Source organism: Pleurodeles waltl, chromosome 10 (assembly GCF_031143425.1).
Source record: "Pleurodeles waltl isolate 20211129_DDA chromosome 10, aPleWal1.hap1.20221129, whole genome shotgun sequence".
In the NCBI taxonomy this organism is placed as follows: Eukaryota; Metazoa; Chordata; class Amphibia; order Caudata; family Salamandridae; genus Pleurodeles; species Pleurodeles waltl.
Window position 1 is genome coordinate 823,343,775 of NC_090449.1, and position 15,859 is coordinate 823,359,633.

Here is a 15,859-nt window from a genome sequence, read left to right on the forward strand (position 1 = left end):
ATTCTTGCCAACAAGTATGTTGATGCTAGGGTTATAGAGGAAGAGAATGTGGAGAGAACTTTCAACAAATGGATGTAGGTCCACCTTTTTTCAGACAGAGAAGAATCAGCCTTTCACCTCCAACACCAACGATTGGACAAGGCTCAACCAATGCAAATTCTTTATTGAGTCCTGATCCATAAAACACGTCCACCACTGACTAAGTTAGTACTGAATGGGGGGTAGGTGGCAATATTTTTGATTCAGACGGTGACAGCTGTTGGAAATGACAATCTTTTGAGTGGTGTACCTTCAAATATTTGTGTTGACTCTTTTTTTCTGGCTGTAAAACTCTGTGCCCCATATCTGCTAACCAATATAAAGTGCTTATGCTCCCATTTTTAACATCATGAAATTGAATTACCTTTTAAGTGCCTAATATATGGTACAAAATGGTACGCAGGGCCTGTAAGTTAAATATCTCAAGTGGACTACAGTAACGATTGTGCCATCCAGTAGCAGAGTAAATATGACTGCAGATCTGTAACCTGACTGGGCAGGCTTAAATTCGACCTGTTAAATTAACCTCATTTGACAGGCACAAACCTTCCTTTTAAATATTAACAAGCTGTTCCTTAGTAGGTTTAACACCCGTAAGGCACGGTGCATGGTAAAGTAGGATATAAAAGGATATAAATGTTCAATGTTGAGCATGATCATAAAATGAAAAGGCCCTAAATAACAAGTTGCTTACCTTCAGAAACACCTTACCTAATAGAGACTCCATCTAGCCTTAGATTTCTTACAGTGGAATATACTCTAGGCATCAGACTGGATCCAAAAAATATTGAGCGGCACCTCTGGGCACCTGCAGGTGCTGTCATTTGACTCTGCATCAGCGTCGTAGGTGTCGTCCATGCCCGCTATGATGCGTGTGCTGCCTATGGAAAATGTCACTTACCCAGTGTACATCTGTTCGTGGCATGTTCCGCTGCAGGTTCACATGCTATGCATACTTCTGCCATCTAGTGTTGGGCTCGAAGTGTTACAAGTTGTTTTTCTTCGAAGAAGAGTTTTTGAGTCATGGGATCGAGTGACTCCAGAGTGCAGAATCTAAGGGTCTACTAGGGCCTTTTTAGGAGAAAAGGTCCAGTTAGCACAACGGGGAGGATGAGTAAGAAATCTGGGGCTAGATTGAGTCTCTACAAGATAAGACATTACCAGAGGTAAGTAACTTGTTCCTCTGATAGAGACTTCTAGCCGCAGATTAATTACCTTTTAATAGGTACCAAAGAAATGCCTCTCCAGAGGTGAGCCTGTAAACTGTCTCAATTCAAAAAAATCCTGGAGGACCTCATGAACAAAGAGCCAATCACGACAGACCTGGCTGTCAAGGCAGTTGTGTTCTGTAAACATGTTGTATTCAGTAAACATGTGCAAGGATGCCCACGTAGCAGACTGACAGAAATCCAGGATGTAAAATACACATGCTAACAAAGTAGACACTGCTTTGGCTCTTGTGTAATGAGTGTGCAAGACCTCAGTGGGTTCCTCCTTGAATCTGGAGATGCTACGCATATGCACTGTTTTCCACTTCTTTACTCCAGTAAACTCTGATCGTCCACCCGTTGTTCCTTCATAAGGTCAATGTAAAATGACAGTGCCCTTTTAGGGTCCAGGCGATATAGCCTCTTTTCCTCCTTGGAGGGGTGAAACAGAGCAAATAAAGTGGGCAGTGTGATGTTCTGGCCAAACTGGAAATGTGTCACCGCCTTCTGCAAAAAAGAGGCATGGGTTCGGAGAAAATGCTGGTGTATGAAGGTTGAGCAGAAGGAGGCTGTAGCTTGCTGACGCGACTGGCCAATGTGATGGCAATCAAGAGGACTGTTTTGATCAGCAGAAGTCTGACGGAGCAGCTGTACATGGGTTCAAATGCAGAACACATTGATGTCAAAACTAAAGTAAGATCCTATTGAGGCATAATAAAAGGTTTGTTGAAGACCTTTCAAAAACGTGTCACAATGGATGGCTTAAATGAGGGGGTTGGATCTGGCAACTCCAAAAAAGCGGAGATGGCTGAAAGATACCGCTTAACTGTGCCCAGGGTAAGGCCTTACCTGGCCACACAACACTTCAGACCAGAATGCAGAAAGTGAATGAACAAGTTTTTCAGTGCACCAAGCCACAAACCTGTCCCAAAGGCAGTCATATACAGTTTTGTTGGATGCCTGGCTGCCAAGACAACTTCACAGACTTCAGGAGTGAGGTAAAAAAAAAAAAAAAAACTCAACTGTCACCACTCAATCTCCATACCTGAAGCTGAAGCGTGCGCAGGTTCAGATGCAGGATCCTGCCCTGCTGCTGCAACAGGAGATCCTCCCAAAGGGGCAGCCTGACCGGAAGACAGATGATCATGCCCAGGAGTTCTGGAAGCCATACTCTCTGTGCCTAATCAGGCATCACTAGTATGATTTGGGCCCGGTCAGTATTTACATCTTGGGAACTAGAGACAGAAGTGGTATCAGCAGGAAGGTTACAGGAGTCCTGAATTCCACTCTACTCCGAAAGCATTTATGAATGAGATCTCCTTTCGAACTCCAATGCTTAGTAATACTCACAATGCGCATTCTTGGGAGTGGAGAATGGATTCTCCCAAGTCTTGACACATTAGTCTTGACTACCACTGAGTGTAGTTGAAGGTCGAGGACCTCAGCCAACCTCCTCACCACCACAGCACAGGAGGCCTGATCCTCCGTAACCACACTAGAAGGGGAGAACCAAGCCAGCATCTGGAGAGGTGTCCAGGCAATAGTGTCAGACAGTTCCTCGTACCATTTGTCATCATCTGGCTGGGCCAAAGGATCTTCAAGGGGATCAGGGTAGCCATAAGGATCCTCAGATTGGCCTCAGCTAAAATCCCCACAGGGCATACCAAGCAAAGGAGGCATTGTCTCTAACTTGGATGGTCCTATGATCCTGTAGGCACAAGAGTTGATGTTGTGCAATGCCCGTCCAGCTCCATATCTGAGTCTGGAATGACTATGGGCTAGGTGCTGCTGAGAGGCATTGTGGAACCGAGAATGGTACCACATGGATGAACCCAGGCAAAGATTGTGGATTCTGGATGGTCCGGATACAGGAACGGATCCAGAGGGCCAGACTGGTGCAGAGGCCAGACCCACTGACTGAATTCCAGTCAGGGTACCTCCCAGACCCGTGGGGCCCAAAGGCACTGCAGAAGGGTCGGGTCACACAAATATGAGGTGCTGACTTCATAGAATTCTTTTAAATAGGACAGAGGTTGCTTCGGCTCTGGGAAACTCTGGGAGACACAGGGTGGCTCCAGGCTAAGGCTCCACAGGTGGCGTGCGGGATCAGGGCCTCGACTTGTGGCAATGTTCCTCGCCCGATGACTTGGACCAGGGTGGTGAAGTTGACGAGTGCTTCTAATTCTTGGATTCTTTGCATTGGTATGACTTACCTGAAATGATTTTGACCATGACAATGACCAACAGGGATGACTCCACGAATGGGCCTGGGTCCTTCCATGCGTCCAGGACCTCCAGAAGCTTCATCTCCCAAATTGCTGTGGGATTCATGGTTCTGCAGTCGGGGCAGTTCCCAGAGTCATTGTCCAGCTGAAGGCACCAAAATCAAATCAAATGAGGGTCTGTCACTGACATGTGTTGGTGACAGGCTCTACAAGGGTTAACTCCCGTAGGGTTTTTAGGGAACATCCATAAAGCACACTGGGAGCAAAACTGCTCAGAAGTGTAGACGACAAAATGTAGAATAAGGTGGCCAAATAGTGACCAAGGAAGCACTACCAGAAGGAAAGAAAGGAACTGATATCAGCATGCCGGAGTGGAGTCTATATAGGCACTGCAGTTGTCATATTTGGCACAGACACTAGCCAAGGTGCCCCCACATTGTTCAGGGCAAATTCCCCGGACTTTGTGAGTGCGGGGACACCATTACACGCGTGCACTACACATAGGTCACTACCTATGTGTAGCTTCACAATGGTAACTCCGAATATGGCCATGTAACATGTCTATGATCATGGAATTGCCCCCTCTATGCCATCCATGGCACAATCCCATGATCCCACGGGTCTGTAGCACAGACCCGGGTACTGCCAAACTGCCTTTTCAGGCGTTTCACTGCAGCTGCTGCCAACCCCTCAGACAGGTTTCTGCCCTCCTGGGGTCCAGCCAGGCTTGGCCCAGGAAGGCAGAACAAAGGACTTCCTCAGAGAGAGGTTGTTACACCCTCTCCCTTTGGAAAAAGGTGTTAAGGCAGGGGAGGAGTAGCCTCCCCCGGCCTCTGGAAATGCTTTCATGGGCACAGATGGTGCCCATTTATGCATAAGCCAGTCTACACCGGTTCAGGGACCCCCTCAGCCCTGCTCTGGCGCGAAACTGGACAAAGGAAAGGGGAGTGACCACTCCCCTGACCTGCACCTCCCCTGGGAGGTGCCCAGAGCTCCTCCAGTGTGCTCCAGACCTCTGCCATCTTGGAAACAGAGGTGCTGCTGGCACACTGGACTTCTCTGAGTGGCCAGGGCCAGCAGGTGACGTCAGAGACTCCTTCTGATAGGCTCCTTCAGGTGTTGCTAGCCTATCCTCTCTCCTAAGTAGCCAAACCCTCTTTTCTGGCTTTTTAGAGTCTCTGCTTTGGGGATTTCCTTAGATAACGAATGCAAGAGCGCATCAGATTTCCTCTGCATCTCTCTCTTCACCTTCTGCCAAGGAATCGACTGCTGACCGCGCTGGAAGCCTGCAAAACTGCAACAAAGTAGCAACGACGACTACTGCGACACTGTAACGCTGATCCAGCCGCCTTCTCGACTGTTTTCCTGGTGGTGCATGCTGTGGGGGTAGTCTGCCTCCTCTCTGCACTAGAAGCTCCGAAGAAATCTCCCGTGGGTCGACGGAATCTTCCCCCTGCTACCGCAGGCACCAAAGAACTGCATCACCGGTCCTCTGGGTCTCCTCTCAGCACGCCGAGCGAGGTCCCTTGAATCCAGCAACTCTGTCCAAGTGACTCCCACAGTCCAGTGACTCTTCAGTCCAAGTTTGGTGGAGGTAAGTCCTTGCCTCCCCACGCCAGACTGCATTGCTGGGAACCGCGTGTTTTGCAGCTACTCCGGCTCCTGTGCACTCCACGAAGATTTCCTTTGTGCACAGCCAAGCCTGGGTCCACGGCACTCTAACCTGCATTGCACGACCTCCCTAGTTGTCCTCCGGCAGCGTGGGACTCTCTTGTGCAACTTCGGGTGAGCACTGTTTCACTCCACTGCATAGTGCCTGTTCCGGCACTTCTGCGGGTGCTGCCTGCTTCTGAGAGGGCTCCTTGTCTTGCTGGGCGCCCCCTCTGTGCCCTGACGCAATCGGCGACATCCTGGTCCCTCCTGGGCCACAGCAGCACCCAAAAACCCTAACCGCGAGCTTTGCAGCTAGCAAGGCTTGCTTACGGTCTTTCCGCAGGAAAACACTCCTGCACGACTCTCCACGGCGTGGGACATCCATTCTCCAAAGGGGAAGTTTCTAGCCCTTGTCGTTCTTGCAGAATCCTCAGCTTCTACTGTCCAGTAGCAGCTTCTGTGCACCCACAGCTGGCATTTCCTGGGCATCTGCCCACTCTCGACTTGATCGTGACTTTTGGACTTGGTCCCCTTGTTCCACAGGTACCCTCGTCTGGAAATCCATCGTTGTTGCATTGCTGGTTTTGGTCTTTCCTGCAGAATTCCCCTATCACGACTTCTGTGCTCTTTGGGGAACTTTAGTGCACTTTGCACTCACTTTTCAGGGTCTTGGGGTGGGCTATTTTTCTAACCCTCACTGTTTTCTTACAGTCCCAGCGACCCTCTACAAGGTCACATAGGTTTGGGGTCCATTCGTGGTTCGCATTCCACTTTTGGAGTATATGGTTTGTGTTGCCCCTATCCCTATGTGCCCCCATTGCATCCTATTGTAACTATACATTGTTTGCACTGTTTTCTAATACTATACTGCATATTTTTGGTATTGTGTACATATATCTTGTGTATATTTGCTATCCTCATACTGAGGGTACTCACTGAGATACTTTGGCATATTGTCATAAAAATAAAGTACCTTTATTTTTAGTATATCTGTGTATTGTGTTTTCTTATGATATTGTGCATATGACACTAGGGGTACTGTAGGAGCTTCACTCGTCTCCTAGTTCAGCCTAAGCTGCTCTGCTAAGCTACCATTATCTATCAGCCTAAGCTGCTAGACACTCCTACACACTAATAAGGGATACCTGGGCCTGGTGCAAGGTGTAAGTACCCCTTGGTACTCACTACAAGCCAGTCCAGCCTCCTACACTTACTGAAACTCAGTTCAGATAAAACAGGTTACGGTACCGGGTGGTCCTTCTTCAATCTGATCATCGGGGTTTTGGCAGATACTTTGGGCTATTGCCCCCTCCCGTCAAAGCCATGAAGTGTGCTGTTAGATGCTAAACTCTCCTTGAAGCACAATTGGTGAAAGTGTCAGCATCCTGTTATCTACATCTTAAAGATTTAAGGAAAATTCTGCCCTTCCTCAAGGAGAAGACACAATACCTAATCCTCCAAGCACCTGTAGACCCACACATTGATTATGCAAATTTACTTCATAATTTTTGCACCATTTTCCACTTACAGTTAGTGCAAAATGCAGCAACCCACCTCCTACTCAAAGTACCATGCCATTTCTCAATCTCTGGTCATTTGCAGGCCTACCTGTACATAAGCTTGCTTGTTTAAAAGCCTCTTGCTGTGATGTTACACTGGTACTTTAGGACGTGTTATGAACTCACTTGTGTTGTGAATAGTATATGTAATGCGACATTCACTTCATGTCACTTGGTATCATCCCCCTCTTTCCCCACTCCCTTCTATGGTAGTAGCACAATAGAATGTTATGAAGAGCCAACTGTCATTCTGTGAAGATGGCGTGAGTGTGAGGTTGTGTTCTTGGGAACTAATAAAGTATCTTTGAAGAGAACCGGCTCCCATTGATAATAACACTGGCGACAATAGCAAGGACATCAGACCTGACTGTGCAGGGGACAGCCTAACAACCTCACCCCTGTCCCTTAGAAGCCACGCATACCTTTACTAAACCAGTACGAGAAAAGAGCTTCACAAAGAGTATTTTTGGGGTGACATCCCTGGTATGTTCTTCCCAAGACCACACTTCTTGTGCTCCGGAAAGGCATGGGTGTGGACTATGCATATGTATCTCATGGACTGAGGTAAGCAATTTGACAATAGTATTGACATTTGGTCATCAAATTTTCCAAGTGACGAACCAACTGATGAGCGTCAATTAATTGTAAGCGGTTAGCGGTGCAGTTGTGTGATATAGCAGTGCAATCTGTTCATTTAGGGTCGGCAGCACTATAATTCAACTGACATATCCGTCATTTTCTTCAGAAAGTGTACAACAGCTTATTAACTGAGCCGGTCGTGTCCTGCTTCTGTGACATGTGTAGACTATGCAGACATACCTCAGAGCCTGAGTACTAGAAGCACACTGATATACGGTGCTACAAACGTTATTCTCCTCAGGCAACATCACACTTAGTACTACGCCACATGCCATTCGGCAACACAGCAACGCTGTATCGCACCAGCTTAAATGGAGAGCACATACCAAACAATTGATCTACTCTTTCAGTGGCGGGCTGAAAGAATTGACTGGACTTCTTCAGCAAGAAAGGCTGCAAAGAAGAGGAATTTGCTCTCGAAGAACTTTGTATGGAGGATTTGGGCTGAAAAGAAGAGGAAGTTGATCTGTGGAACTCCGTGTGGAGAAACTGGGTAGAGTCAAGCCCATGTATCCTCCCATTTCATGAACCACACACCCCAGGGGTGCCTACTAGTCTTCTCGATGTATTGAGAAGAATTTGACTATATTGCTTTCCATGTTTAAACCTCACCATTATTAAAGTATTATAGATTATTGAATAGTGTGTTGTTTAAAAACAATGCAGTGTCTTCCTGTATGTTAAAAGTGATATTATATTTTCAATTATTACAAATACAGGAATTTATCCAGCAATTATATTTACTTACATATAATTATATGTGTATAATTGTTTTCAGGTTACCAAGGAACTATTCTCAGTAGACACGTTACACCAGTATAGCAGCTTAAAATATGTTACAGCCACCTCCTTTCTTGGATGAAGAAAGGGAACCTTCCTTAGCCTGGAAAATTATTTCATTCTTATCTCTTAGCAACAGAGGGAGACAAATTCATCCCAGTGAGGAAACAACACATTCTACTGCATAATTTGGGCATATATGGCAGGAGAGTTTATGAAAATCTGACACACACACCGTCAGAAGATGGGGACACTGAGGAAGGTCATCAGGACTTGTATTTAATGACACTTTGCAAATTGGAGCAACATTTGGGAAGAAAATTAATGTAATATTGGAAAGACAAAGGTTTTTTAGCAGAATGCAGGGAAAGGAGGAAAAAGTTATTAGTTACATAGCTTGTTTGAAGGGCATGGCTAATCTATGTGATTTGGTTCTTTGTATGACTCATTAATTTGTGACTAGCTAGTAAAATGCACTAATAATCCTTGTGTTCAAGAGAAACTTTTATCCCGTGATATAGATTTGAAGGAATCTGTAGATTTAGCCAAGAGTATTGAGCATATGGCAGAATTTGTCAAGGAAATTAAACATAATAATTTATCAGAAACAGTTAATATCATAAAGAAGCAGCCCAATAGTGATGGAACAAACAAAGATGAGGATTCTTACAAGAAAACCACACAATCCTAATTTTGATAAGGATAGGGAAAAGTTCCAATGTTACCACTATGGTAATCATAATCATTTATCTAACAACTCAAATTGTTCAGCAAGGCCATGAATCTGCACAAAATGTAATAAGAAGAGGCATTATGCTAACATTTGTAGAAATGGGGATGTAGAGTCTGAGCAAGTTGAAGAAACTGACAAAAACACTAATACATTTGTTTTCCGCTAAATTAGGAACAGTGAAAGAGTAGCCCACTTGTGAAATTCTATTACACAAGGAAATAATAGTGGTATACAGGGATTCCTGTTTGCTGTACACTTTTAGTGATAGCAAAACATTTGATGGGAAATTGAAAAATAAAGGCTACACCCTGCAAAAGGCAGATACACACCAGGTGGATATAACCAAGACCCAATACATTTACTAGGGATGGAGTTTACAGATGCAAATTTCTTTCAAAAATCATGTAACTCTGGGAAAAGTCTACATAGTGGAGAGAGGCTCACGTTTGTTAGGGAGGAAGCATCAAAGAGAACTAGGTATAAAATGAGACCCTAAAAATGTTGAACCAGTCATGACTAATGACCAGGTGGAAATAAATTGTAAAATATGTAAAGAATTTCCAGAGGTATTCACGGAAAACTTGAGTAATTTAAGGAATTTCCAACACAAAATAATTCTCAAAGAGAATGCAGTACCAAGGATGCACAAAGTGAGGCCCATTACCCATTTAATGGGTGAAACCTTAAATGAAGAATTAGACAAATTTGTTATTCAGTGTGTCATAGAGCATACTGAAAGATCCCCGTGGGTCACCCCTATTGTAGTCACGCAGAAATCTGGAGGAAGAGGGATATCACTTTGTGTTGATCTGAGAGACTTAAACAACAATATATGGGTGGACAGGTTTACCTTACCCAAAATAAATTATATGATTAGCGTGATTGGAAATGCGAACATTTTTAGTGTATTAGATCGATCCTCAGCGTATCACCAAATTGAACTACACCCTGATTCCAAATCCCTCACATCATTCATTAGCCCATTTGGAGCATTTTGCTTCTGCAGGATGCCATTTGGGCTGACATCCGCAGTTTTTCAAAGAGTGATGCACCAATTATTGAAGGATATAAAAAATAAACTTTACATCCATTGATTTATGGTGACTCTATGGGAAGTCATAATGCTTCATTAAAACAAGCCTTAACCACAATCAAGGAGGCAGGGTTAATTATCAAGTGCGACAAATGTAAGTTTTGCAGGAATTCCATTGATTTCTTGAGTCATAACATCTCTCAGGAAGGGATAAAACCAAAAGACTTAGTGGTAGGTGTTAGGGAAGCTACCCCTTCCTTAAATAAGGAAGAGTTAAAGTAATTTATGGGGCCATCTGAAAATATGGTGAAGTTTGTAGAGAATTTCGCAGATTTTACTGATCCCTTAAGACATCAACTTAAAAAAGGAACACATTTTGTTTGGGATGATGCTTGCACTTAAACCTTTGTGGCCATCAAAAAAGCTATTTTAGAAGCATCCTCATTAGGAAATGTTGATACCACACGTAAAACCATTCTTGCCACCGATGCCATTGTGAGGGGGTTTGTGGCGACACTAATACAAATAGAAGATGGGAAGGAAAAGGTGGTAGCATTCGCCTCAAGAATACTGAAATATGCAGAGATAAATTATTCCACAATAGAGAGAGAGAGGTGTTAGCTTGCTATTGGGCTATTTCACATTTCACATTTTTCTTGTGGGGATTACCGTTCACATTGAGGACTGATCAGAAACCTCTCACATATATCTTTACCACCAAGGGCAGAGAACATAAAACTCCCCGGATACCCAAATGGATTATGGGGCTAGAGGGTTATAACTTCAAGGTGGATTTCATTTTAGGTTACAAAAAGTCTGTAGCTGATTGTCTTTGCAGGTTGCCCTGGGAAGGTGGAAAGGAATCCAATGTGGTAATAATGGTGATTCTATTCTATTGATTTCTCTTTCTGGGATTATGAAGGAGGAATGGGTGAAGTGTTCAGAGATGGATGACATCCTAAAAGTTTTAAAAGACAGAATAATAAGGGGTTGGCCACCGAATCCTAATTGATTACTATACAAAATCTGTAGTTGTGTGGAAGTCGGACATAAATTATATATACAGAATAACATGACTATGAGAGATGATAAGCTAATACCTCCAGAAAGTTTAAAGGAGAGAATAGTGGAGCTTGCTCATGAAGGCCACTTGGGTCATAATATCACTAAATCCAAAGTCAGGGCTGTCTTTTGGTTCCCAGGATTGGACAACCTAGTGGCATCTAGAGAAAAGGAATAAAGTACATGTAGCATGAGAGACAAAAGTAAAAGTGTAAGAAAAGCATCCTTGTCTCCAGTGGAAGTCCCTTCGAAACCTTGAGGTAAGTTGGGTTTAGATATAATAGGTCCTCTAAACATGTTGAGAGGGGCAGGGAAGTATATCACTCTATTGGTGGACTATTATTCTCATCGGATCATGTGTAAAATGGTTAATCGCATTTCCACGCAAGACGTGATCATTTTTCTGTCAGATACAGTGCTTAATTTGTGCTTGTTGTTTCCGATGCTGAGCACCAGCACTTATTGTTGAAGGCCGGTGCTTATTCTTCACCCGCAAGCATTTACTGCAAGCAAAAGACACATATGGGAAAGACGGAGGAAGAGAAAAACGAAAAGCGTCAGAAAGTGAGAAAGCAGAAAGCTGCAAGAACGAACTGAAGGTGCAGAGAGTGGCTGTAAATGGATTGAAGAGGCACGAGATGGCTTCAGGATTTCGCCACCTCAGTATTCCGTGTTCCCACATTTAATTGCAGCAGCCGCGAGTTTAAGAGGAGAAGTTTGAGCACTTGCACCTTGTTATTCACAAATTAAGCACTGGTCAGATACATTCATGACTGAAGGGATTCCAGGATCCATTATAAATGATGATCGAGTCCAGTTCACTTCAGAAAAGATGAAAGTGATTTTGAATGAATTGTCCATTGTACATCTAAAAACTGCTGTATATTGTCACAAAGCAAATGGTCTGGTAGAAAGAGTAAACCTTGTGTCATTGGAGTGCATTCAATCTGCAAAAGTGTCCATGAAATATGTAGATATTGCTATTATGAAATTATTATGGTCCTATAATACTGCTCCTAATACCGTTACTGGGTATCTCTGTTTCTAATGCATAAAGGTAGGCTCCCAGGAACTAAATTATTTCCCAACTGGATGGGAGGAGGTGAGACAAGATGGGTGCACCAAGACACAGTAACAGAAAGGAAAAAGAATCACCAGGAATATTATAAACAAATGGTATGATGTCAAACATGGTACAAAAAACATAACATGGATTGAAGGTGACTGGGTGGTGGTTAAATCCCCTAATCCTGCTCAAAGAAGCGACAGCAAGTTTTCCAAGCCTTTGAAAATTGTTAAAGACTAATGTAGTAACACAGAACGATGGACGGATTTGGAGCATGGACAGAATTTCCAAATGCAGTAGTGCTGTTGATAGGAGATTTTGTAATGGTGACCTTCCTCCTCATACCAATAATCAACTGGGAAGTGGTGTTATGCCTCAACAACGTCACTATCTAGTTTGGAACAAGGATTATGGTCTCCAGTAACTACCATGTAGCCGCCAATTCCCTACTTTCCAACCTAAAGGAAAAATTTGTTATAGGATGGAGATGTGTTGTGATGTTACACTGGTATTTTAGGACATGTGTTATGAACTCACTTGGATTGTGAATAATATATGTCATGCGACATTCATTTCATGTCACTTAGTATCGTCACCCTGTTTCCCACCCACTTCTATGGTAGTAGCACAACGGAATGTTATGACAAGCCAATTATCATTCTGCGAAGATGGCGTGGCTCTGAGGTTGTGCTCTTGGAAGCTGATAAATTATCTTTGAAGAGAACTGGCTCAAATTGATCATTACGCCTCTGCATCTGCTTTAAGACTATTCTTGACAAAGGTCTTGTCTTTATATAACATTTGTTTTCCTGATAGGTGTGTAGCATTGACATGCCATCTTATATTCACTTCAGAATGCTAAACTGAGGGAGGTACAAGTCTCATTTATTAATCCAAGAACTACAGGCAACTATGATGCTGGAAGAGAAGATCTGATCTCGAAGAAGTTCCATACATGCCAAAAGGGGAAGTAAGCAGAGCCTACCTTTGCGAGATCAACATAACTGGACTTCAATCATAAGGAAGACTGGGGCTCAGTACCTGTGAAAGACGTGATGGATGGATGCATTCTGGCAGAACACGGAAAACATTTTTAAGCAGAGCTACATCTCCTTTGGACATTTTCTTAGTGTAGAAGATGCACTGAACTGGTACAATGGTTCTGTAAGAAGTTTGAGCAGAATGGGTCTTGCAGTAAAATTAACAACCACCCTCAGCAATACCAAAATCAGCTTAGTGCTGATGCACTTTCATTGGGTATTCATTGAAAGAAGTGTCTTTAGCTCCTTTCCTATTTCCAAAATCGGCAGGAACTAACAAACATCTTTGTGCTTAAAAACAAAAGCATCTCAGCTGCTGCCACAGAAATTGGCATCACGGGCTGTAAGCATGGAGCATTAACATGCAAGTTTGCTGCTCCAGATGTTTTCTGGGGCAATTCTATGTGAATACAATAGGAGACTGCTGGTCTAAATATGAGGTGCTTGAAAGCATAAATATGAGGTGCTTGAAACCATTTCATAGTTTTTCCAAAACTGATTCGGACCAAGCTTTTTGCAGCATTTTTATAATAAAGACCAAAACTAGAAAACTATCAAACTCTTTTACCTGAATGTGCTGCCAGAGCCAGGGACTTCGAATCAAATTTAATTGGTGCTTGCTTCATAATCTAAAATAAAAAGCAGTATATATCAATGTGCTACCTCCATTGCATCCTAATATAAGACGAGAAAAGATGAATAAACTAGATGCTTAAGAGCCGCATGCAACAATGAAAACAAATCATTTGACGTGGTGGACTGTGTGAAGCTAAATATTAGAAACTAATATCATAAAACCAATTTTTATGAAGACCACAGCATTCCACCCTCCCCCATACAAAAAGTACAATGTGGTGGCACTACTTTGCTTTACCTATTGCACAAACATTGATTTCCACTTCTCTGAGTATGACACTTTTTTTTACTGACAGAATGAGGTTGCTTGCATGCCCACATACCATGCAAGAATTTAATGCTAGGCGCAGATGCCCACGCATTGTCCAGCCTATACATATTCATAAGAGGGTGATGTTGATTTGCTTTCACCTACCATATTCTGTGAAACCTTGCTCTTTTCACAGCAAGATCACACAAGCTGTGCCTCCTTCAAGTAGCATGTACCATCTGGTTCAATTTGTTGGCTCAAACCTCTATGATAGGGATGGTCTCTCTGTGTGTACCCGTACACCATACTAACTTTTTCTACAGTTTGAGCACTGCTGCCTGAGCCTCCACAGTCCACCTGTTTACCTTCCCAAGCACACCTGATGAACGGAGATAACACACCAATAGGTTCCGCAGTGTGCCTTTCTGGTAACCAATTTAATTCCACCTTCTCTATCTTCCAGTCAGAGGTTCAGGGACCATATAGAAATCACAAACAGAAGTGCTGCTGACTGTTCCCTCTAATATTTGTAAATGCTAAGTGGAAGTGGAGAGAAAGGGTTAAATGAGGGGCTTCTGCAAACTTTGCCCTGTCATGATTGCTTTCACTTCTACCGTAAAAATAAGGCAATGTCTTTTTTCTCCAGTATTCACAATCCGATATGTGTTTGTTGATTTAGACAATCTGAAGATCGGCAACATAGTTTAGACAACTCTGCTTAATGGTGGCCTTCGGAAATTAACTTTGTCTTCACAAGTTAGTAGAGTCTCACATTGTTTAATTAATGGCAGATTAGAAATGCTCCTGGGACATTATTCAGCATCATATAAAGATGAGAAATGTGTCCTAATGCAACATCTGCACAGATGTCTAAAAATTGGACACCTATAAATTAGCAGTGAGTTAAGGGAGAGAAAACCACCCACTATTTCCTTTGGACCAATCCAGAGTGCTGGCCCTCAGGAGCTAGAGTTTTTTCTTGTATACTAATTTTTCGGTTCAAAAGATGATGCTTTGGGGGGGGTAGAGATGGCCTCAGTAAACCTGATTTCTTTCATTCATATTCACGAAACCCAGCGTTGAATGAACAAGAGGCATCTCTATTATGACTAAGTTTGAGGGGTTACAGGTTGTATTTCCACCAATATAATGATAGTGTACACAGGTTCTCAAATAGGAACGACCTCAATGGGTGGCTCACACATTAATAGCACAGAAGGACATATTTTGACACCCCCAATTGCACACTGTTATAGAAGTGGCATGGGTCACTTCATCAGCAAATAGAGCAGCACATTTCTCATTATTCACAAATACCACAATCCCCACAATATACACAACTCGTAAGGTATAGACGCTTCTTGGTTGGCTTAAGCAGCTTAGTCCTCAGCTCTGAATCACAGGACATAAAGGCGATGTAGTAGGTGGGTGTGGAGAGCACGCCAGTAAAAACAAAACACTAAAAGGCTTGAGGACCCTGTGGTGTATGTCCTTCTCTTTTATAATATTGTGTATGTAGGTTCCTGCTCTCTCTTTGAAGTCACTCCTATGGCAATGACATGGAGGGGGATAGACAGGTGAAATCTCCATAAACAGGAGAAATACTGTAGGGTAGTTTATCGAAACACATAAAACTGCAGTATATTTAAATAGGAATACCATAGATGAAAAGAGAGGCGATTGCGAGTGCTTGACTTGAACTGCCCTGATTCTCTTTAGAAAGGATCAGTGGCCAGCTCATGACAGAATGCAATGAGTGAGATGCACAGTACATACAGCTGTAGAAAACAGCTTGATGAAAATAAATGTCTAAATGTCACACATAGATTCTTCTACAGATCACCTAATACCCAATTTATACAGCATCCTTTCCCAAACATTTAAACCCAACCAAGAAAACCAAAAAGACAAGGGCTCGTTCAAGTGGAGGGGGCAC

General features: G+C 43.2%; 1 protein-coding gene across 2 annotated transcripts in view; it reads right to left on the reverse strand.

Moving 5' to 3' along the window:
* Positions 1 to 15,859, reverse strand: part of ULK4 (unc-51 like kinase 4) — a 1,615,551-nt gene that overhangs the window by 1,370,203 nt on the left and 229,489 nt on the right. For both annotated transcript variants that reach the window (XM_069211486.1, XM_069211487.1), the window contains exon 14: positions 13,606 to 13,666. In XM_069211486.1, coding sequence (XP_069067587.1) covers positions 13,606 to 13,666 — 61 coding nt within the window. The remainder of the gene's footprint in view (positions 1 to 13,605; positions 13,667 to 15,859) is intronic.